General features: G+C 53.0%; 2 protein-coding genes across 3 annotated transcripts; both read left to right on the top strand.

Annotated features, from left to right (window-relative positions):
• The first annotated feature begins 1,653 nt into the window (after positions 1-1,653).
• On the top strand, positions 1,654-3,258 carry CLDND2 (claudin domain containing 2). Its single transcript, XM_066371933.1, has 4 exons — positions 1,654-2,059; positions 2,366-2,503; positions 2,776-2,895; positions 3,147-3,258. Exons 1-4 carry the CDS (start codon positions 1,891-1,893, stop codon positions 3,218-3,220), a joined length of 501 nt encoding a protein of 166 aa, XP_066228030.1. The 5' UTR covers positions 1,654-1,890; the 3' UTR covers positions 3,221-3,258.
• A 696-nt stretch (positions 3,259-3,954) lies between these two features.
• Positions 3,955-19,175, top strand: ETFB (electron transfer flavoprotein subunit beta). 2 transcript variants are annotated; one of them, XM_066374172.1, is made up of 7 exons: positions 3,955-4,076; positions 4,325-4,608; positions 12,116-12,274; positions 12,429-12,587; positions 14,722-14,784; positions 17,992-18,150; positions 18,964-19,175. In XM_066374172.1, the coding sequence occupies exons 3-7, from the start codon at positions 12,170-12,172 to the stop codon at positions 19,132-19,134; spliced, it is 657 nt and encodes a 218-aa protein (XP_066230269.1). In that variant the 5' UTR covers positions 3,955-4,076; positions 4,325-4,608; positions 12,116-12,169; the 3' UTR covers positions 19,135-19,175. The 2 variants fall into 2 exon arrangements, with proteins under 2 accessions (XP_066230269.1, XP_066230268.1); XM_066374171.1 differs by lacking the exon at positions 4,325-4,608.
• The last annotated feature ends 460 nt before the right edge of the window (positions 19,176-19,635 follow it).

Raw genomic sequence — 19,635 nt, 5'->3', positions numbered from 1 at the left:
TCTGGTTATTCTGAGATTATTTCAACCATGACACAAGCTGACAGCATGCTGGCTCCATAGTGGGCAACACCAGGCACCCAGAAATAAGTCAGAAGCCTCCACCTGCTTCTGGGGGCTCCTGCCCAGTGTGTGGCCAGTGTGGACCCGACACTGCCCCACATCCTCTCTCCCCTTCTCTGGCCCTTGTCTTTCTCCTTTGCCTGTCTCCCATTTCCACCTTTTCTGTTCTCTTTTCTTCCTTGTGTCTCTTTTGCTTTAGCACGTTCCTTCTCACTCCCTCTCCGCCCTTCATCTGCGCTCCAGGTTTCTTTGCTCATTTTATTCATTCATTTACTCTTTCTACTGGTTTTTCCCAAGCGTTTCCTTTCTGCTGGGCCTCTCTGGGGACAATGACATGAGGCAGACCCGGATCCTGCCCACCAAGGGCTGGAGGTCTGGTGTGTGTGTATGTGTGTGTGTGTGTGTGTGTGTGTGTACAGGCGAGAGGACAGGCACAGCCCAGGAAGGGTGTAGGACAAAGACTGATTGCTTCATGGTGGGTGGAGGTGAGCTTGCTGGGAAGAAGGTATTTAGGGACTTCTTGAGGGCCACGGAAAGGTAATAATCCATGTAGAAAAACTCCAGAGTGTAGGCGTGGAGAGGCCAGAAGTGTTCAGAGGATAAACAGTGCTTTGTGGCGGGGTGTGGAATGTGGGGGTGGGGTGGAAAATGAGGGTGGAGTGACAGGTGGACTCCGAGACCCCTAAAGCCTCAGCTGACTCTCTCGTGAGGGGAGTGGGGAGCCAGGATCAGAGGGGCGGGGGCAGTGTCAGCTTCCAGTGTCAGCAAGCTCTCTCTGGGAGCATCCAGAGAGGCTAAACAAGAGAAAGGGACGTGACAATACAGCAGATGGGACATGAGTCCGGACAAGACCTGACGGAACAGGGCATGAGGTGGAAAGGAGGGAAGGAATCAGAAAGATTCGAGAGCGGGAGGAACCAGACTTGGGGATCCAAGTACTTTGTGGGAGAAGAGGCAGGAAGGGGGTAAGGATAGTGCCCAGAGGTGGGATGGCGGGGTCATCTTTCATTGAGTACCAGGGCTCTGGGAGAAGACCAGGACTCCAGTCTAAGGTTTGGGAGAGAGGCCAGGGCTGCAGATGGAGTTTGGGATGCTCTCTGAGTGTCGTGGCCCCTGGAGCTGTGCGAGTGAGGAAGCTCACCTGTGAAGGTGCAAGCTTCAGGGAGCAGGAGGGGCAGGAGCAGGTGTGGGGGCCTGGGATGCCCAGCCAAAGCTGAGGACCAGAGGCACTTATGGGATCAAGGGAAGAGAAGTGTTTAGAAGACCATGGTCCAGCCTGTCATGGCCCTCAGGCTCCCCCCAGACCTGCCGTCTGACTCTGAGCTGTCACTTTGCTGGGAGAGATGCCTGTGTGTGTGGATGAGGGGGTGGGTGGTTATCTCTTTAAATGGTGGCTGTGAGAAGGGGTTCTAGAACTCCTGCTGCCTCACAGAGACTGACCCAATCTCACCTCCCCCACCTCTCTGGATTTTGCCTCTAAAAGGCCTGAGAGCTGTCTGTGAGGACTTAGGTGGGTGTATGGGGGAAAGGGGTGGGGACCACACCGGACTGGCCAAAGGGACATTCCACTGGGGGAGGGAGGTCTCTGGAAGATAGGGAGTTTTTAAGCAGTGACTCCTGGAGGGAGGAAGGTCTCAACGTCCTCAGACAGGGTGCTGGGAGAGGGGCCCACAGCGTGGGAGGAACTGAGGGGGGTATCTCCAGGCCCCCAGGCAGAGGGGTACAAGAGACATGTAGAAGGGGTTCTCAGGGAACCTGAAGAGGGGCCTGGGGGCGGGACGGGTGTTGGCCAGTCCTGCGTGTGTGGTCCCTTGCAGCAGCCTCCCTGGCATGGGGGTGAAGCGGAGCCTTCAGAGCGGGGGCACCCTCCTGGGCTTCTTGGCCAACATCCTCACGATTCTCTCTACTGCCACCAACTACTGGATCCGCTTCCCCAAGGGACACAGTGGCCTGTGGCAGAATTGTAACGGCGGCGTCTGCTTTAACACCCCCTACCAGAGTGCGGTCTAGCCAGTCCGGATGCCAGCCCCCTACACCGACAGTCCCAGCCCTTATCTCAGCGGGCTCCTTCCCCTGACACAACAGCTGGGCGCATCCTGCGGGGCCCCACCTCCACTCCTTCCATTCCAGTCTCATATCCAGCTGCCCTTCCGTGACCGAGGCCACCACGTATACATAACCCCTTATTACAACTTCCAAGTCCCCATCTAAATCCCTGACTCTGCGGCCAGCCCCGTCCCCGGAGGGAGGGGGCGGTGGTCAGGGGTGGCGCCTGCGCGGGGCTCAGGCGGCCGGCTCTCCCCAGCTACTCTAGCGGTGACCGCGGCGTGCATGGTGCTGGCGGCGGGCTTCAGCATCGTGGGCTTGGCGATGGGGCTGTGGATTCTGTGCCACAAAGGAGACTTGCGGGGCCAGACTACGATCGCTGTCTTCTTCCTCTGCGGTGAGACAGCAGCAGGCCGCCAGGCAGGCGATAGGGGTCCATGGGTCACTATTAAGGCACCGGGATGTGAGCCACGGCGGGGGGGCTGGTGACCCAGAGAAGGAAGCTGAGCTACAGGGGGCGGGTCCAGGGCGGGACCCAGAGAAGATGGGCGTGGTCTTCTCTGGCTGGGTAGCCCAGAAGGGGCGTGGCCTTTGCTGTGGGCGCGGTCTAGGTGGGGCCTGGATGCAGCTCCACTTGGCCTCGCTCACTCGGCGGATGGGCGGGGCCAGGCTTGCTGCTGTTGATCGCTTTGACAGGCTACACCGTGAAGAATGCGTGGAAAAACGATGTTTTCTTCTCCTGGTCCTATTTTTCGGGGTGGCTGGCTTTTCCATTCTTTGTTCTCGCGGGTAACTTGGGACAGCGGGAAGAGGGTGGAGGAGAGTACCCAGGGGTCCCTCCTTTCCGCAGAGACCCCCAGCCGCCCTTCCAAGAAACCTCATTCTGACCCCCTGGGGACTCCCCAATATCCTCCACTCCAGACTTTCACAGACCCGGCAGAGACGCCGCCGGAGCCCCAAACCCAGGGCCCCAGGGTCTTTCCGGCCATCCGCCCCAGGACCCACCGCCCTCCACCTGTCCTCTTCTCTCCTCCTGCCAGGCTTATGCTTTCTGCTGGCGGACATGATCGTGCAGAGTACAGATGCCATTAGTGGATTCCCGGTATGCTTGTGACCTCAGCCCGCCTGGGGCAGAATAAAGAACGGCCTCCACCTCTGCGGATCCGCCTACCTTTCTGGGGAATGTGAGGTCGCAGACACGGGAGACATGAACAGACGTGGGAACATGATCATGACGAGCACGGGGGGCTCGGATACTGGGGTACACAGAGGCTCAGAGAAGACATAAAGGCTTGAACCTAGGGAACGTGGAACCCTGGGGGCCACTGGCATGGAGATACGACCATGGAGTGGAGAAAGGACATGGATGTGAAGGGGAACGGGAACCTGGGAGAGTGGAGTCAGGAGGGGACAGGGGCGCGTGGAGAGGCTGTAGGGACACGCTGCTCGTGGAGAAAATAGGGAGACAGACACGAGAGGACGCAGAGGTGTGCGGGAGCCCGCGCGGAGAAGAAGAGGCAGGGAACTGGGGGCAAGGGTAGATCCGAAGACTCTAGGAAAAGTTTAGAATGACAGGGAGGAGTTCCACTCCTCGAGCCCCTCCCTCCCCAGAACGACCTTTTCCCTGGTTCCCTGCCACTCCCCCTTCACAAAGCCCTTGTCCCTTAGAACTCCGGGTTCCGCCTCTCTCTCTCTGGAATCCCCCTCCTATTGGTTCCAAACCACTTGTCACACCCTCCCTCACCCTGGCCTCCCGATTGGTCTATTGTCGGGGCGGAGGCGGGCACCGCAGAGGTCGACTGGCTGGCGGCCGGAGCGCAGGCGCAGAAAGGGACGGGGTGGGTCGGGGGTGGGACTTCAGAGCCCAGGGGTAGAGGGTGCAGCCTGATCCCGCAGGTGGCTGCAGCAGGAAGATGGCGGAGCTTCGCGCGCTTGTAGCTGTCAAGAGGGTCATCGACTTCGCGGTGAAGGTGACCAGGCTCCCACCTCCCTTTGCTCCGTGGCCGTGTGCTTCCGGGGTCACAATCGCACCCTGTAAGGGGGGGGGGGTCTTCTCGTAATCTCTGGTCTCTGTCGCGCTCTCCCTAAACGTCAAAGTCACACCTGAGGGCAAAGATCAAGGACTGTGAGGTTCTGACATCTGGTGCTCCTCTGGGGTTATGAACCCGTTTCCTTTCCCCCCCAATTCTGAACTCACTGTCTTAATAATTGCATGCAGGGAGAGTTACCGTCTCTTGTTTCTTACCTGCTGGAGGAGGCCTGTCCCCTGTTTAACACACGGAGAAACTGAGGCACAGAGAAGTCACCGAGCCAGGAAGGGGCAGAGCCGAGATTCCGTTTGACTCCTCACCCCCATGAGCGCTTTGCACCCAAACCATGCTTTCACCCACTGGGCTGCGCTGCAAACTCGATGGACTAACACAGAACAGGAAACGTGCTATAGTGGAGCTCAGATAGGGTGCTGGGGAACCCAGGAGCTGTTTCACCCTGCATAGTTCCAGGGTGAGTAGGACGTGGGAGCTAGGGAGGGAGGGGAAAGTGTATGCTAGGGATGAAAGCCAGTCTGAGGAGTTGGGATGGCTTACATCCTTCCTGAGAGGGTTTGGGGACATTTCTTAGAGCCTGGGTGTAGACAGGTGAATCAGACACACGCCCACAGACCACTTTCTCTCCATACTGGGCCTAAACTAGGCAGGGTTGGTGACTGCCCATCCATGTTTTGTCCTCCTTGCCCCCCATCAGACGAGGAGCCTGCCTCTCTAGCACAGGACCTGGCATGCTGGAGGCCTGGGTGGCTGAAACTGGGGCCCCTGCCAGTTTGGGGTATGTGATTGGGAGGAGGGCCCAGGAGCCAGGTTTTGGCATGGAAACTTCCTTGATCATAACAGCTTACATTTGGTGGGTATTTAACTGTTCACTGGGTAACATTCTAAGTCCTTATCCGAGATTAAACAGTCCTTTCAATAATCTCTATTTTTACTTTTTATTTTTATTTATTTTTGTGACAGAGACAGAGAGAGGGACAGATAGGGACAGACAGATGGGAAGGGAGAGAGATGAGAAGCTTCAGTTCTTCGTTGCAGCACCTTAGTTGTTCATTGATTGCTTTTTTTTTTTAATTTTATTTATTTATTTATTTTTTACCGAGACAGAGAGTGAGTCAGAGAGAGGGATAGACAGGGACAGACAGACAGGAATGGAGAGAGATGAGAAGCATCAATCATTAGTTTTTCATTGCACATTGCAACACCTTAGTTCATTGATTGCTTTCTCATATGTGCCTTGACCGTGGGCCTTCAGCAGACCGAGTAACCCCTTGCTTGAGCCAGCGACCTTGGGTCCAAGCTGGTGAGCTTTGCTCAAACCAGATGAGTCTGCACTCAAGCTGGCGACCTCGGGGTCTCGAACCTGGGTCCTTCCGCATCCCAGTCCGACGCTCTATCCACTGCGTCACCTCCTGGTCAGGCATTGATTGCTTTTTCATATGTGTCTTGACCCGGGGGCTCCAGCAGAGTGAGTGACCCTTTGCTCAAGCCAGCGACCTTGGGCTTCAAGCCAGCAACCAGGGGGTCACGTCTATGATCCCACACTCAAACTGGATGAGCCCATGCTCAAGCCGCGACTCGGAGTTTCGAACCTGGGTCCTCTGCTTCCCAGACCAATGCTCTATCCACCGCGTCACCGTCTGGTCAGGGAATAATCTCTAGATCAACTATTTTAAACTGGTGTGCTGCAAGAATTTTTAAAACATGCAGTACTTGACTATTTAGTCAGGGTAACTGACCTCTTTTCCCTTTTATTTTCAAAAAAAGAAATGACGGCAGCCAACATAACCATAGCCATCTGGTGTGAATGAATCAAAATTACACCTATCTTTTTTTTTTGGCAGATCGGCAAAAAATATATTTTTTGGTGTGCCGTAGAATTTTAGTAATTAGTTTATCTGTGCCATGAGATGAAAGAAGGTTGAAAAGCATTGGTCTAGATGTGTTAACCCCATTGGACAGATGAGGAAACTGAAGCAGGGGAAGGGTCTGGTACCTGCCAGGTCATCCAGTAGGCAGCGACAGGCAGGATTGAAACACAACCAAGTCCCACTCCAGTCTGTGCTCCTTGCATTCCACGCAGCCTCCTGACAGCCTTGGCAGCATAGGGCAGCGGTGTCTCCTCAAAGACATGCTCCTCCTGGGGTTCTGAGACCTGACTCTCTTGGTGTTCCCTGACTCTGACTGTTCTTTTGGGCTTCATAGCTTCCTGGACCTCTAGCCCTGATCCAGCCCCAGACCCAGCTGCAGTCTCTGGCCTGCAATCTCTGGGGTCCTATCTGTCGCCCCCACCAAGCAGGCTCACATTGAACTCAGCTCTGGGTCCCAGCATCGCCCAGCCTGGGGCCTGACACATGGGTGCCTCCACTGTGTGTGCTGCTGCGAGGCAGAGTGGAGCATCCTGGGGTGAGCTCCCAGAGCCTTTCTGAAGTGTGGGTGCTGCCTGCCCCTCCCACAGTTCCCTGGGGCTTTGCAGCTTGTCTCCATGGATGTGTCTGCTGATATTATTTTCTGAACGAATAAATGATTCAAACACTGACCACAACCTAACCCCCAGAATCTGGGTACAGCCTCCTTCCCTGACCTCCCAGCCCGGACCTTCCTGCCTTCTTCATCTCCCTGCCTTATTCTCTTTCCATCCTCATGGCCACCGCAGTTCAGACCTCATTCTCTCCATCCTGGACCCTCACCCCAGTCTCCTTCCCGGCTCCAGTCTCCCCTCTGCAGTCTGGACCCTCCCAGCCTCAGGGCTCTCCCTGTGCCTGGAGCTGACCCTCCTCTTCCAGTGGCCCAGCCCCCTCAGGACCAAGTCCCAACCCTCAGCCAGGTGTTCATGGCCCCTCGAGGGTCAGCCCTGGTCCCCTGCTCAGCCCTCCGCATTCCCGTCTCTTCCTAACCCTTTGTGCTTCCGTAGTTCCAACCTGTCTGTACTTCCCCAACAGACCAGGTAGCTTCTTGCCTTGGGCCTTTGTCCCTGCTGTGCCTTCTGCCTGGGTGACTTCCCATGTCACGCTCCAGCCTCTGCTTCTTAGCTCTTGTCCTGCCTAACTCAGTCCTGTGGATGCACGGAAGTTTAGTGATGCTCCGGCATAACCTCCTCCAGGAAGCCCTCCGTTCTACCTCCTTAGGCTACCTCAGGTGTGTCTGTGGTCAGGCCCCTGGGCCTTCCTGTCTCAGCCCTCCCCTCAGTGAATTGGGATCCTGTTTACCCAGATGTGTGTGTGTCTCTCTCTCTCTCTCTCTCTCTCTCTCTCTCTCTCTCTCTCACACACACACACACACACACACACACACACTATTGGCAGTTCCTTTTGGGGTGTGCTGGCTCTGACCCCCTCTAATTCCCAGCATCCTATCTCACCTCCTTCCAGCGTTTGTTCAGATGTCACCTCCTCTATGAGGCCTTCCTTGGTCAGCCCCCTAGTCCCTGGCTGCTTCCTTGCTATATTCCCCCTATGCTTCTGTCACATTGTAACTCATGATGTAATTACTGACCTCTTGCTTTAGCGACTGTCTCCCTTCCAGAATTTGAGCCCGAGGGTGGGGAGGAGAGTCTGTCTGATGTCATCACCGCCATCTCAGACAGCAGGTGCCCCTAGTGGAAGAGTTCACAGTGTGGACTCCAAGCCTCTGCATCCTGCTGGGTGGCCATGGGGGAGTTACTTAGCCACTCTGAGCCTCATTTTCCTCTTGTTTGCAGTGGGGATAAGGATAGTACTTCCTTTATTCGGTTGTAGTGAAGATGAAACTCTTAAAACAGTGCCGGGTGTGCAGTAAGTGCTGGCTGACACTCAGTGAGTGTTGTTGCTACTGATAGTCATAGTAATGAGAGTTTATTCAGTCATCTCTTTAAAACATGACAGGTGCTATGTTCAACATGTGTGTGTCTGTGTCTCTGTCTCAGTGTCTGTGTGTCTGTATCTCTGGGTGTGTGTGTGTGTCTGTGTCTTTGTCTCAGTGTCTGTGTCTCTGGGTGTGTGGTGTGTGTGTCTGTGTCTCTGTCTCAGTGTCTGTGTGTGTCCGTGTCTCTGTCTCAGTGTCTATGTCTCTGGGTGTGTGTGTGTGCGTGCCTGTGTCTCTGTCTCAGTGTCTGTGTGTGTCCGTGTCTCTGTCTCAGTGTCTCTGGGTTTGTGTGTTTCTGTGTCTCTGTCTCAGTGTCTCTGGGTGTGTGTGTGTCTGTGTGTCTGTGTCTGTGTGTGCCTGTTTCTCTGTCTCAGTGTCTCTGGGTGTGTGTGTGCATGTGTGTCTGTTTCTCTGTCTCAGTGTCTCTGTGTGTGTCACTGTCTCTGTGTATGTGTGTGTCCGTGTCTCTGGGTGCCTATTTGTGTCTGTGTGTCTATATCTAGGGTATTAATAGGCATTTGGCAACCCAGTAATACCCACTTCTGGCCAAGGACATATTTTCTATGAGGCTGATGAAGCTTAACCTTTCAAAGCCCAGGAACAGGCTGGAACAATTTTGTGTTCATGATTAGCTATTCATTTTCTTAAAGGAGACCCGCCAGGAATGGAAATTTCAGGCCCCTGAAAACCTGTTTCCATCTCTGGGCCTAAACCCAACCAGTCGTGCCTTCTCTTGGCTTTGGGAGCCCGTGGCTTTGTCTCCTTCCCCTTACTGTTCCTGCTCTCGGCAGGCTGGCACCTCCTTGTCCCTCAGGCCACACATGTCACCTCCTTGTGGATGTCAGTCTTCTTCACCTGCCCCACACAAGGTGTCCTGATGAAGGGTGTCTTAGCGCTGACCACTGTCTGAGCGCTTTGTTGCTGTCATGGCTTGGTGGCCACTGTCTCCCCATCTGGTGTGGGCTGTCCGGCTAACTTGTGTCCTGGTCACTCTGTGCCCTGCGTGAGACCCCAGCACATGCCCAGTGACTTGCTTAATAGTAAAGTTTGGAGGACTGAACCTCACAGGAGTCCTTGAGCTGCATCACAGGCTCAGGAAGCACCGTCAGAAATCACTTGATAAAAACCTGCTTGGCTAGGCCGAGAATAGAGACCAACTCTCCTACCTCTGTGGGCAGGCACTCCTGGCATCCTGGAGAGTCTCACGGTTCCCAGGACAGACTTGGGGTAAGACTCTAGTCCTGCCTTCCTTGCTGTGTGACTTGGGCAAGGTGCTTGGTCTGTCTGTGCCTCAGTTGCTCCTTATGTCCAATAAGAATGGTAAGGGCACCTGACCAGGTGGTGGTGCAGTGGATAGAGCATTGGACTGGGATGCGGAGGACCCAGGTTCGAAACCCCGAGGTCGCCAGCTTGAGCGCGGGCTCACTTGATTTGAGCAAGGCTCACCAGCTTGAACCCAAGGTCGCTGGATTGAGCAAGGGGTCACTCAGTCTGCTGTAGTCCCCCCCTCCCCCTGTCAAGGCACATATGAGAAAGCAATCAATGAACAACTAAGGAGCTACAACGAAGAATTGATGTTTCTCATCTGTCTCCCTTCCTGTCTGTCTGTCTGTCTGTCTGTCTCTCTCTCTCTTTCACACACACACACACACACACACACACACACACACACACACACACACACTAAAGAATGGTGAGAGCAGTAACCACCTCCTGGGCTGTTAGCGCAGTTAAATGAGATGATGAGTATAAAGGTCTCGGAGCCAGGACTGCTTAGCTCAGGGCTGTTTCCTGTTTCCTGTTGAAGGGCAATATGTTGCACCTTTAAGAGAAAGACTGGACATTTCATGCTGAATCATATTCCCAAATTTATCGAATATCAGTATGGTTATTTAGAAAGGTCGTCACTGATTTTTCAGACCGACGATTTCCCTGACACATGTAATTTAGCTAAACAGTGTTTTTGAAGCTGGAAATAATCTCAAGTTTAAGGGTCTCCCTGGAGGACTTGAGCTGGTGAGCGTTCTCTGGTCCCTTTTTCTTTGGAGACAGGGGCCTGGGGCAACGTCTGCCAGACTAGGGCAGGCTCGGGCCCTCCACTAGTACCCAGCTTACCAGCACAGTGGTGGTAGAGGGACTGCTTTCCTGTTTAGAGGGGAAACTCCTCTCTTCCATTTCATTTTTTAATTTTTAATTTTTCTGAAGTGAGAAGTGGGGAGGCAGAGAGACGGACTTCCACATGCACCCGACGGGGATCTACCCAGCACGCCCACCAGGAGGTGATGCTCTGCACATTTGGGGCTTTGCTCTGCTGTAATTGGAGCTATTCTAGCACCTGAGGCGGAGGCCATGGGGCCATCCTCAGCACCCAGGCCAACTTTGCTCCAGTGGAGCCTTGGCTGCAGGAAGGGAAGAGAGAGATAGAAAGAAAGGAGAGGGGGAAGGGTGGAGAAGCAGATGGGCGCTTCTCCTGTGTGCCCTGACCGGGAATCGAACCCAGGACTTTCACACGTCGGGCTGATGCTCTACCACTGAACCAACTGGCCAGGGCCTCATGGGCTTCTTAAACACAGCAAGTCTAGAGCTGATGACAGCATCCTCCTCGCTGTACTAATGCCCCACCAGAACCCCAAGACTCCTTCTTGACTCTTCCCTCTCACCCTGCCCAGCACCCTATCCAGCACCAAGTTCTACCTTCGAAGACCTTACCAGTCTGTCCACCTCTCCAGATCCCAGTGAAGGTTCTCCAAGCCTTTGTCATTTCTTATTTCAGTGACTCACAGCCACCCAGCTGCCTCCCCACTTCCAGTCTTGTCACTTTCCTGATTTTCTCCATCAAGAATCTAGGTGACCTTGCAGTGCAGGGCCAGGCATGCAGTTGGTGCTCAGTGAAGGCAACTGTGTGAGGAGAGGTTTGCTTGTCCCCACCTTTGTCTGCGTGGCAGAGAGGCCTTTGACATGGTGTTTTTCAAACTAGATTGTGACCATATATTGATTGTGAAATCCGTGTAGAGGGCTGGCATTAAGAAAAAGAATAGAGCCTGTCTAGGCGGTGGCGCAGTGGATAAAACGTCGGACTGGGATGCAGAAGACACAGGTTCAAATCCCTGAGGTTACCGGCTTCAGCGCGGGCTCATCTGGCTTGAGAGCAGGCTCACCAGCTTGAGTGTGGGGTTGCTGGCTTGAGTGTGGGATCATAGACATGACCGCATGGTCGCTGGCTTGAGCCCAAAGGTAGCTGGTTTGAAGCCTAAGGTCACTGGCTTGAGCAAGGGGTCACTCACTCTGCTGGAGCCCTCCAGTCAAGGCACATATGGGAAAGTAAATAATGAACAACTAAGGTGCCGCAGCAAAGAACTGATGTTTCTTATCTTTCTGCCTGTCTGTCTCTGTCTTTCTCGCTTAAAAAAAGAAAGAAAGAAAGAAAAGAAAGGAAGAAAGAAAGAAAAAAAGATAGAAAAGAAAAGAAAAAAGAAAGAATAGAAAATGTCATGGTCTAGGGCCCTGGTTGGCAAACTGCAGCTCGCGAGCCACATGCAGCTCTTTGGCCCCTTGAATGTGGCTCTTCCACAAAATACCACGTGTGGGCGCTACCTCGATAAGGAATGTACCTACCTATATAGTTTAAGTTTTAAAAATTTGGCTCTCAAAAGAAATTTCAATCGTTGTACTTTTGATATTTGGCTCTGTTAACTAATGGGTTTGCCGACCACTGGTAGGATATAAATAAAGATGAGTATTGCTCACCAAACCTCATACTGCAATGGTCTTTATATTTATATGTAAATATATGTATGGATTTATAATATACTTGGAGATATTATCAAATGTCTTTCTCACTGTGGCTGATGATGAACAAAACTTTGAGACACACTCTTTCAGGCCCAAGGAGCAGGGGCAAGTGTGTCCAGTGTCCCGGGTACTCAGGGAATGTCTGAATGAGAGGGTGAGAGCGCGACCCTCCACCCGCCTCTGAATTCTAACTCCGCTCTGTCCCTGGAGCCGTGGGACCTTGGACAAGGCCCTGACCCTCTCCAGGCTCCATTGTCCCCACCCAGCCTGTGTGAGGCTTGGTGCTTCAGCTCTGACCCCTGACCCTGTCCCTTCTCCTGTCTGAGCAGATCCGGGTGAAGCCAGACAAGACGGGTGTGGTCACAGATGGCGTGAAGCACTCAATGAACCCCTTCTGCGAGATCGCTGTGGAGGAGGCTGTGCGGCTCAAGGAGAAGAAGCTGGTGAAGGAGGTCATTGCTGTCAGCTGCGGGCCCACCCCATGCCAGGTGCCCAGGGCCAGGGAGGGGTCTCAGCCTGGAAGACTTTTGTCTGAGGAAGGAGGAGGGTGGGGGCCTGACTTAGGGGTCTGACAGGAGAGGACCAGGCTCCTGGGTCCCCTTGGGGCTAGAAGCTAAGTTGAGTCTCTTCTTTCCTCCACAGGAGACCATCCGCACTGCTCTGGCCATGGGTGCAGACCGGGGCATCCACGTGGAGGTGCCGGCAGCAGACGCAGAGCGCCTGGGTCCCCTGCAGGTGGCCCGGGTCCTGGCCAAGCTGGCACAGAAGGAGAAGGTGAACCTGGTGGTGCTGGGCAAACAGGTGGGTGTGCCCATGTCTTCCCACATCCTGTTTGTGGCTGTCTGGGAATGGGGAGGGGTGGGTGGGGAGGGAGGGAGGGAGTTGACACCAGGCACTCAGGCGAAGGTTTACACGCCCCAGGCTGAGCACCTTGTGACTTTGGGATCCCTGCTAGAGAGTTGGATCAGGAAGGGCAGGGTCACTGTGGGCTTCAGAACGTCCCCTTAGGGAACAATGAGGTGATATTGGAGCCCTGGGGGCCACAACGACAGTCCATGTGGGAGAAAAGGAGGCCTGGGGAAGGCGGTTGGGACAGAGGACAGGACAGAGCGGAGAAAGATGTGGCTGGAGGGAGGGACAGGGCTTGAGCCATAGGGAGTGAGGGGGGGAGGTGGAGCCTTGGGGGCCCAGCAAGGGAAACCCTGAAGGAACAGGTGAGAGGAAGTGTGAAGAGCCCGGGAGGAAGGCGGCAGTGGGGGCATTCACGTGGCTCTGGCAGGCCTGGGCTGAAACAGATCGGAGGCTTTTGGAAAGAAGTTGAAAGCCATGGGGACTCTGTGAGCAGGGGAAGGGCAGGATCAGCTGTTGGTGCAGAAAGACCCCATGAAGAATGGCCTGGAAGGGAGCCAGGAGGCCAGGGCTGTAGGGCAGAGGCTGGGCGCTGACCAGGTACGCTGGGGTGAGAACCCCACCATCACCTCCCCCAGCATGTGGCACTTGCAGCCATGGCGGCTGTGCCCCTCCCTCAGGAGACCCGGGAAGCCCTTCTTTGGGGGTGGCCTCCCCACCTCCCTTCCACTGAACACAGACCTGGTGGCCTCACCTGGGGGAGTGGCAGAAGAGAGCCATTGGAAGAGCCTCTGACAGACGGGTTGGATGGGGAGGTCAGGAGGCAGGGAGGGAGCTGAGAGAGAGTCAGAGACAGCGAGGTAAGACAGGCAGACACACAGGAGGCTCGGAGGTGGAGCTGGGGCCCCAGCGGGGAGAGAAGAGGATTCCAGAGGGCCCCTGGGGAGGGGGGACTGATGGGTCCAGGTAGGTCACTGGGTCTCCTGCCCAGCTCAGGCAGTAGAAAACAGAGAGCGATGACAGCCAAGGAGACAGTGCAAATCAAGAAACTGAGGCCGAGTTTCTAACCAAGAAGAGGCCAAAGAGGCATGGTCCGGGGTGGCCTTGGTGGAGCTCAGGTGTCACACCAGCTCCCCAGTGACCAGTGCTGGTGGCATGGCCTTCTGTTGAAACCTCCTGCATTTACTGGCGGGCCTCAGACTCTGATGCCCTGCTTGTCCTGGTTGTCAGGGACAGTTCCTGGGGCCTGGGCCTCCTGCTGGCAAGATGATGGATGAGCTGGTTGGGATCCTCTCTGTTGCAGGTGGCAGAATTACAACTCAAACTGGCTTCAGCCACAAAGTAAACTTACTAGCTCATGTGAGGAGAGCTTCAGGGACAGCTTGATCCAGGGTCACACAGGGGCTCTGTACTCTGCTCCTCTCTTTTGGCTTCATTCTCTGCATCTCCAACCATACATCCCACCCACCCAACCACCCCAGGCAGGAAAAAAAGAGCCCCTTTCACAAGGGATCCTGCCATGCTCCCAGGGCTGGCTCTCCATTGGCCCAGCTGAAGTCATGTGTTCATTCCTGAGTCAATCACTGGAGTCAGGGAGAGAATGTTCTCATAGGCCCAGATCCTGTTCATTCAGCCCCCGGAGTGGCCCTCCCAGAGCCTGGCTCAAGGGAGGCTTTTGTAAATATTTAAACAGGGAAAAGATTTGGCATAGGGGATGCCAGGTGCCCTCACATACCCCCAGACGAGTGACTGTCTGTCTCTGGGCCCATGTAAGGGGGATGGGCTCACTCTAGACCAGAAGTCAGCAAACTGTGGCCCATTGAGACTGCACTTTTGTAAATAAAGTTTTATTGAAACACTGCTACACCCCTTCATTTATACAGACAGACATGTGTTATGTATGTCTGCCTGTGCTCTAGGGAAGCAGAATTGTGGCACTGTGGCAGAGACCACAGGGTATTATTTACTGTCTGGCTGTCTGGTCCCTCATAGAAAACGTTGGCCAGCCCTGTTGTGGACACAGGCCCCGGTGATGCATGAGAAGTCAGTCCTGTTGTCACACAGTCCTCTCTCTTTCCCCACTCAGGCCATTGACGATGATTGTAACCAGACAGGGCAGATGACAGCTGGAATTCTGGACTGGCCACAGGTGAGGCTGGAATGGGGAGCACCTGCTGAGGGATAGACCTGGGGGCTCAGAGCAGGGCCACCGTTGTCCCTGCCCTTTTGTGGGGGAGGCAGATGCAAAGCAGGACAGCTCCTTTAGCATGCAGGAAGGAGGAGAGCCCGGACAGGACCCCAGGCCTTGTCTGGGCCTTCACGTGCTCCGTCCCCACCAGCCCTGCTGCTCCTCAGCCACACCAAATTCATCCCTGCCTCAGAGCCTCTGCACTTACTGTTCCCTCAGCCTGGAACACTGGCTCCCTCAGATTGCCTCAGGGCTTCCCACTGCCCTCCTTCAGGTAGGGTCCTCTCAGATGTCACCTCCTCAGAGAGGCCTCCCTTGCCCACCCTCTCTGAGATACTCCCTTTCCCTCCAAACTCCAGATTTCCCAGCCCCGCCCGTGCCGGTCCAACAGAAATGCAAGCCACAGTGGTTAACTTACAGTTCTTCATAGCCACATTGAAAAAGTACAAAGAAACTGGCAAAATTAATTTTAATGATATTTTGTATTGAGTTTTAGAGAGAGAGGAAGGGAGAGCGAAACATTGATTTGTCGTTCCTCTTATTTATGCACTCGTTGGTTGATTCTTGTATGTACCCTGACTGGGGATTGAACTCACAACCTTAGCATGTCAGGATGATGCTCTAACCAACTGAGCTGACTGGCCAGAGCTAATTTTAATGATATTTTATTGAACCCAATATATCTCAAATATCATTTCAACATGTAATCAATAGAAAAAATATTGAATTATTTTATTTTTTCTTGATAAGTTTTTTCTATTTATGGACTAGCCACAGCTCCCAGGGCTGGCTCTCCATTGGCCCAGCTGAAGTCATGTTTTTTTGATAAATACCTTTACTGATTTATCAATTACACAGTTTATAATCACTATTTTGTATTAGGAATTCAAATTATGTTGTATTAGTATCAGGCGTACAGCAGGGTGGTTAGACAGTTATATACTTTGCAAAGGGATCGCCCTGATGTTTCCATTGCCCACCTGGCACCATGCAGTTATTACAATATAATGACAATGTTCCCTATGCTGTACTTTATATCTCCATGACTATTTTGTAACAACCAATTTCTTAATCCCTTCACATTCTTCATCCAGCCACCCAATATCCCCATTCTTTTTTTTTTTTAATTGAATTTAGAGAAGGGAGAGAGAGAAAGAAAAAGAGAAAGGGAGAAACATCAATTTGTTCCACTTAATTGTGCATTCTTTGGCTGCTTCCTATATGTGCCCTGACTGGGGATCGAACTCACAACCATGACATATTGGGATGATGCTCTAACCAACTGAGCTACCTTGTATGAAATTTTCCAGATCTAGTGTATATTTTATATAGGTAACACATCTCAATGCAGATACTAAATTTCCACTAGGAATATATACTTAGATTCCTAAAATTCACTATTGAAAAAGTAGATTCATACACCTAAAGTTTTCTGCAGACTTAAACATTTTCTAATAACTGTATCAGTACCTCTTTTTTTTTTTTAAACAGCTTTGTTGAGCTCTGGCTGGATAGTCCGCTTGGTTAGAGCATTGTCCTGATATGCAAAGGTTGAGGTTTGATCCGTGGTTGGGGCACATACAGTAACAGATCGATATTTCTTTCTCTTTCTCTCTCTTCCTTTCACTAAAATCAGTCAATAAATCTAGAAAATAAGTAAAACAGCTTTGCTGAGATATAACTGACTTACAAACAACTGTACATATATTTAGAGTGTACAATTTGGTAAACCTTGAGCATATGTACACCCAGGAAGTCATCACCACGATCCTGATAATATGTCTCGCTGATTGGTTTTTAAATTTATTTATTTATTTTTTATTAAGTGAGAGGTAGGGAGGCAGAGAGACAGACTCCCGCATGTGCTCCGACTGGGATCCACCTGGCATACCCCCTACCATGCGATGCTCTGCCCAGCTGGGCCACTGTTCCATTGCTTGGCAACCAAGCTGTTTTAGCACCTGAGAGGGAGGGCATGGAGCCATCCTTAGTGACTAGGGCCAACTTGCTCTAAGCTTTCAAGCCATGGCTGCAGTAGGGGAAGACAGAGAGAGAGAGAGAGAGAAGAGGGAGGGGTGGAGCACCAGATGGTCGCTTCTCCTGTGTGCCCTGATCGGAATCAAACTCGGGACTTCCACACGCCGGGTTGATACTCTACCGCTGAGCCTACCAGCCAGGGACTGGTTTTTAAATTTAAAATAATTAGATAAAATGAAAAATTCTACCCTCCCTCAATTGCACCAGCCATGTTTCACACACCAGAAGCCACTCGTGGCCAGTGATGACTCCGTGTTTACTTGGTGACTGGTGGCCCTCTTTGCCAGGATAAGTGCCCACTAAAGCCAGGCGGGGCCTGGTTGATCATGTTCACAGCCTGTCCCCAGAGCTGGGATAATAGGCACTCAAAGGAGACTAAGAATAATGGGGCGTTCCAACTGAGACCTGAAAGATTTGTCCAGAGACCAAGTGAATGGGGAGGACATATGGGTCAGACAGTGTGGGTAGTTCAGGAAGTGATGCATCAGGACTGGGGGGGAGGGGCCTGGCCCGAGCATGGGCACTGAGCCAGGAAGATGGGTCCCCAGAGGATGTTTCATGTTTGGAGGTGAGCGCACAAGGCTGTTGTCGCCCTGCAGAGGGGCCTTGAAGGGGAACTCCTAGGGACAGAATGGAGCGTTAGGTGACAGCATGACATGGAGCCTAGGATCAGACTGCCAGCTTTCGGATTTGCCAGCTGTGGGTGACAGTGGGAATGTCTTTGAGTCGCTCTCTGTCTCAGTTTCCCTCATCTGGAGAGCGGGGATAATAACATTTTCCTATGGAACTCCTATGAGAATTTGATGACTTAATTCATTTCAATTGCTAGAGTGGCACCCAGTACTCAATCCGTGTTCATTATTATTAAGGAAGGGAGATGCACTCGGTTCAGGACGTTAGAACCTACAGCTTGGCTTCCACTGAAAGTAAAGACATGCTCCCGGCGATTTTCGAGATCCTGTTTGTGGCTTCTCCCCATTTTTGAACTTGTAGGTCACGTTGCCGGATGCTCACCCTTCCGTTCTCCTTCATCTGCACCTCTGTGCATGCACTCAGCAGAGTGCCTATGGAGAACTGCTCAGGGCTGCCCTGAATTAATCTGCCCACTCCCCCCACACTGCCCCTCCCCAGGGCACCTTCGCGTCCCAGTTGACACTGGAAGGGGACAAGGTGAAAGTGGAGCGGGAGATTGATGGGGGCCTGGAGACTGTGCGCCTAAAGCTGCCTGCCGTGGTGACCGCCGACCTGCGGCTCAACGAGCCCCGCTATGCCACGCTGCCCAACATCATGGTGAGTACCTGCAGGTGGGTCACTGCGGGCCTGCGGGTCGGGGTCCCTGAGGGCCTGAGGGTGGGTGAGTGCTGCAGGCCATGCCTCCCTGGTGGGCAGATGGGAGGAGGCAGGGTCCAGGGTCCAAGACAGGATCTCATCCAAAGGCAGGGATCATGGTCATTTTGTCTAACAGAGAGGGTTCACTGGGTCATCTGTGACAATGAGAGCTCATGGGTGCTGTTTACCTCAGCCAATAGAAGGGCTTCATTAGACAATAAAAAGGGTTCCCCTTGTGATTACAACCAGTGGGTTGAATTACAGTTCATTCTGTAATCCTAGCCAAATAAAGAGGATTTATTGGGTCATCTCAGCCAGTGGAGAGAGTTTAGTGGGTCATCTTGGCCAATAGAGGGGGCTTGATGAGTCATCTCAGCCAATAGGAACAATTCAGTGGGTCATCTCATCCAATCAGAACGATTCATTCAATCATCTCAGCCAATAGGGTGAGTTTCATGGGTCAGTTTGGCCAAAAGTCCAATGAGTTAGTACCAGGGGATGTGTTTTCCTGTTCATTCCAGTCAGTTAAGGGCTTCCCAAGGCTGTTGACTAAAGGAGGACTCCTGTAATGGGGGAGCTTCCCAGGATATCTCAGCCAACAGGAATTGTCCACACAGTGTGGCCCTATAAGAGGTCATATGTGTCCCAGCCAGTGGGTAGGTCCAGAAGGGTTCAGCCAATAGGAGTCATTCAGCAGACATGGCACCCATGGGGGCTGCAGGAGGGTGGGCAGGGGACTTGGCAGCTTTGTGAACTGTGGCTTCCTGTGTGTAGAAAGCCAAGAAGAAGAAGATTGAAGTGCTCAAGGCTGGGGACCTGGGTGTGGACCTGACCTCCAAACTCTCTGTGGTTAGTGTGGAGGACCCGCCGCAGCGCACGGCTGGAGTCAAGGTAGAGACCACAGAGGACCTGGTGGCCAAGCTGAGGGAGATTGGGCGGATTTGAGCCCCTTCCATGAAACTTGGCAATAAAACTATGACTTTCAACATCTGTCTCTGTTACTTCATTCCATGGACACCTATTCTTTGATTCAGTCAACAAACATTCTCTTAGTTTCCTGGTTGCGAGGCCCTGTGCTGGGCAGAGCTACAGACCCAGGTGAGTCACACCCAGCCCCTGCCTTTGAGAAGCTTCCATGTTGAAGGGGGGATGGACACGGGCAAAGGCAGCATTGAGGTGGGGCGCTGTATGTGGAGGCAGCATTGGGAACTGGGAGCCCACATGGGGTATCTGAGCAGGTCTGCGGGGTCAAAGAGACTTCTCAGTGTGGTGGCATCTAAGTTGAGTCTTGAAAGACAGATATTAATGAGGTGGGGGGGCAAGAAGGGCTTTCATTTGCCAAGGGTCTACTGGGGACTCCTGGGTGCCAGGCCCCTGCTGAGACTTGGGACGCAAGACAGAAGGAGGTCAGAAGCTCTGATTTTGGTTGTGGAGACAGGCAAGCAA

This window comes from Saccopteryx leptura, chromosome 3 (assembly GCF_036850995.1).
Source record: "Saccopteryx leptura isolate mSacLep1 chromosome 3, mSacLep1_pri_phased_curated, whole genome shotgun sequence".
In the NCBI taxonomy this organism is placed as follows: Eukaryota; Metazoa; Chordata; class Mammalia; order Chiroptera; family Emballonuridae; genus Saccopteryx; species Saccopteryx leptura.
This window is presented reverse-complemented; position numbering and strand designations above follow the sequence as displayed.

Bases quoted from the DNA above. Each gene is read 5' to 3' on its own strand.
- CLDND2 (XM_066371933.1), top strand. From the start codon at position 1,891: ATGGGGGTGAAGCGGAGCCTTCAGAGCGGGGGCACCCTCCTGGGCTTC. The intron at 2,504-2,775 runs GTGAGACAGCAG...GGGCGGGGCCAG, and splicing joins CGCTGTCTTCTTCCTCTGCG to GCTTGCTGCTGTTGATCGCT. The intron at 2,896-3,146 runs GTAACTTGGGAC...TCCTCCTGCCAG, and splicing joins TCCATTCTTTGTTCTCGCGG to GCTTATGCTTTCTGCTGGCG.
- ETFB (XM_066374171.1), top strand. From the start codon at position 4,020: ATGGCGGAGCTTCGCGCGCTTGTAGCTGTCAAGAGGGTCATCGACTTC. The intron at 4,077-12,115 runs GTGACCAGGCTC...CTGTCTGAGCAG, and splicing joins TCATCGACTTCGCGGTGAAG to ATCCGGGTGAAGCCAGACAA. The intron at 14,785-17,991 runs GTGAGGCTGGAA...GCCCCTCCCCAG, and splicing joins GAATTCTGGACTGGCCACAG to GGCACCTTCGCGTCCCAGTT.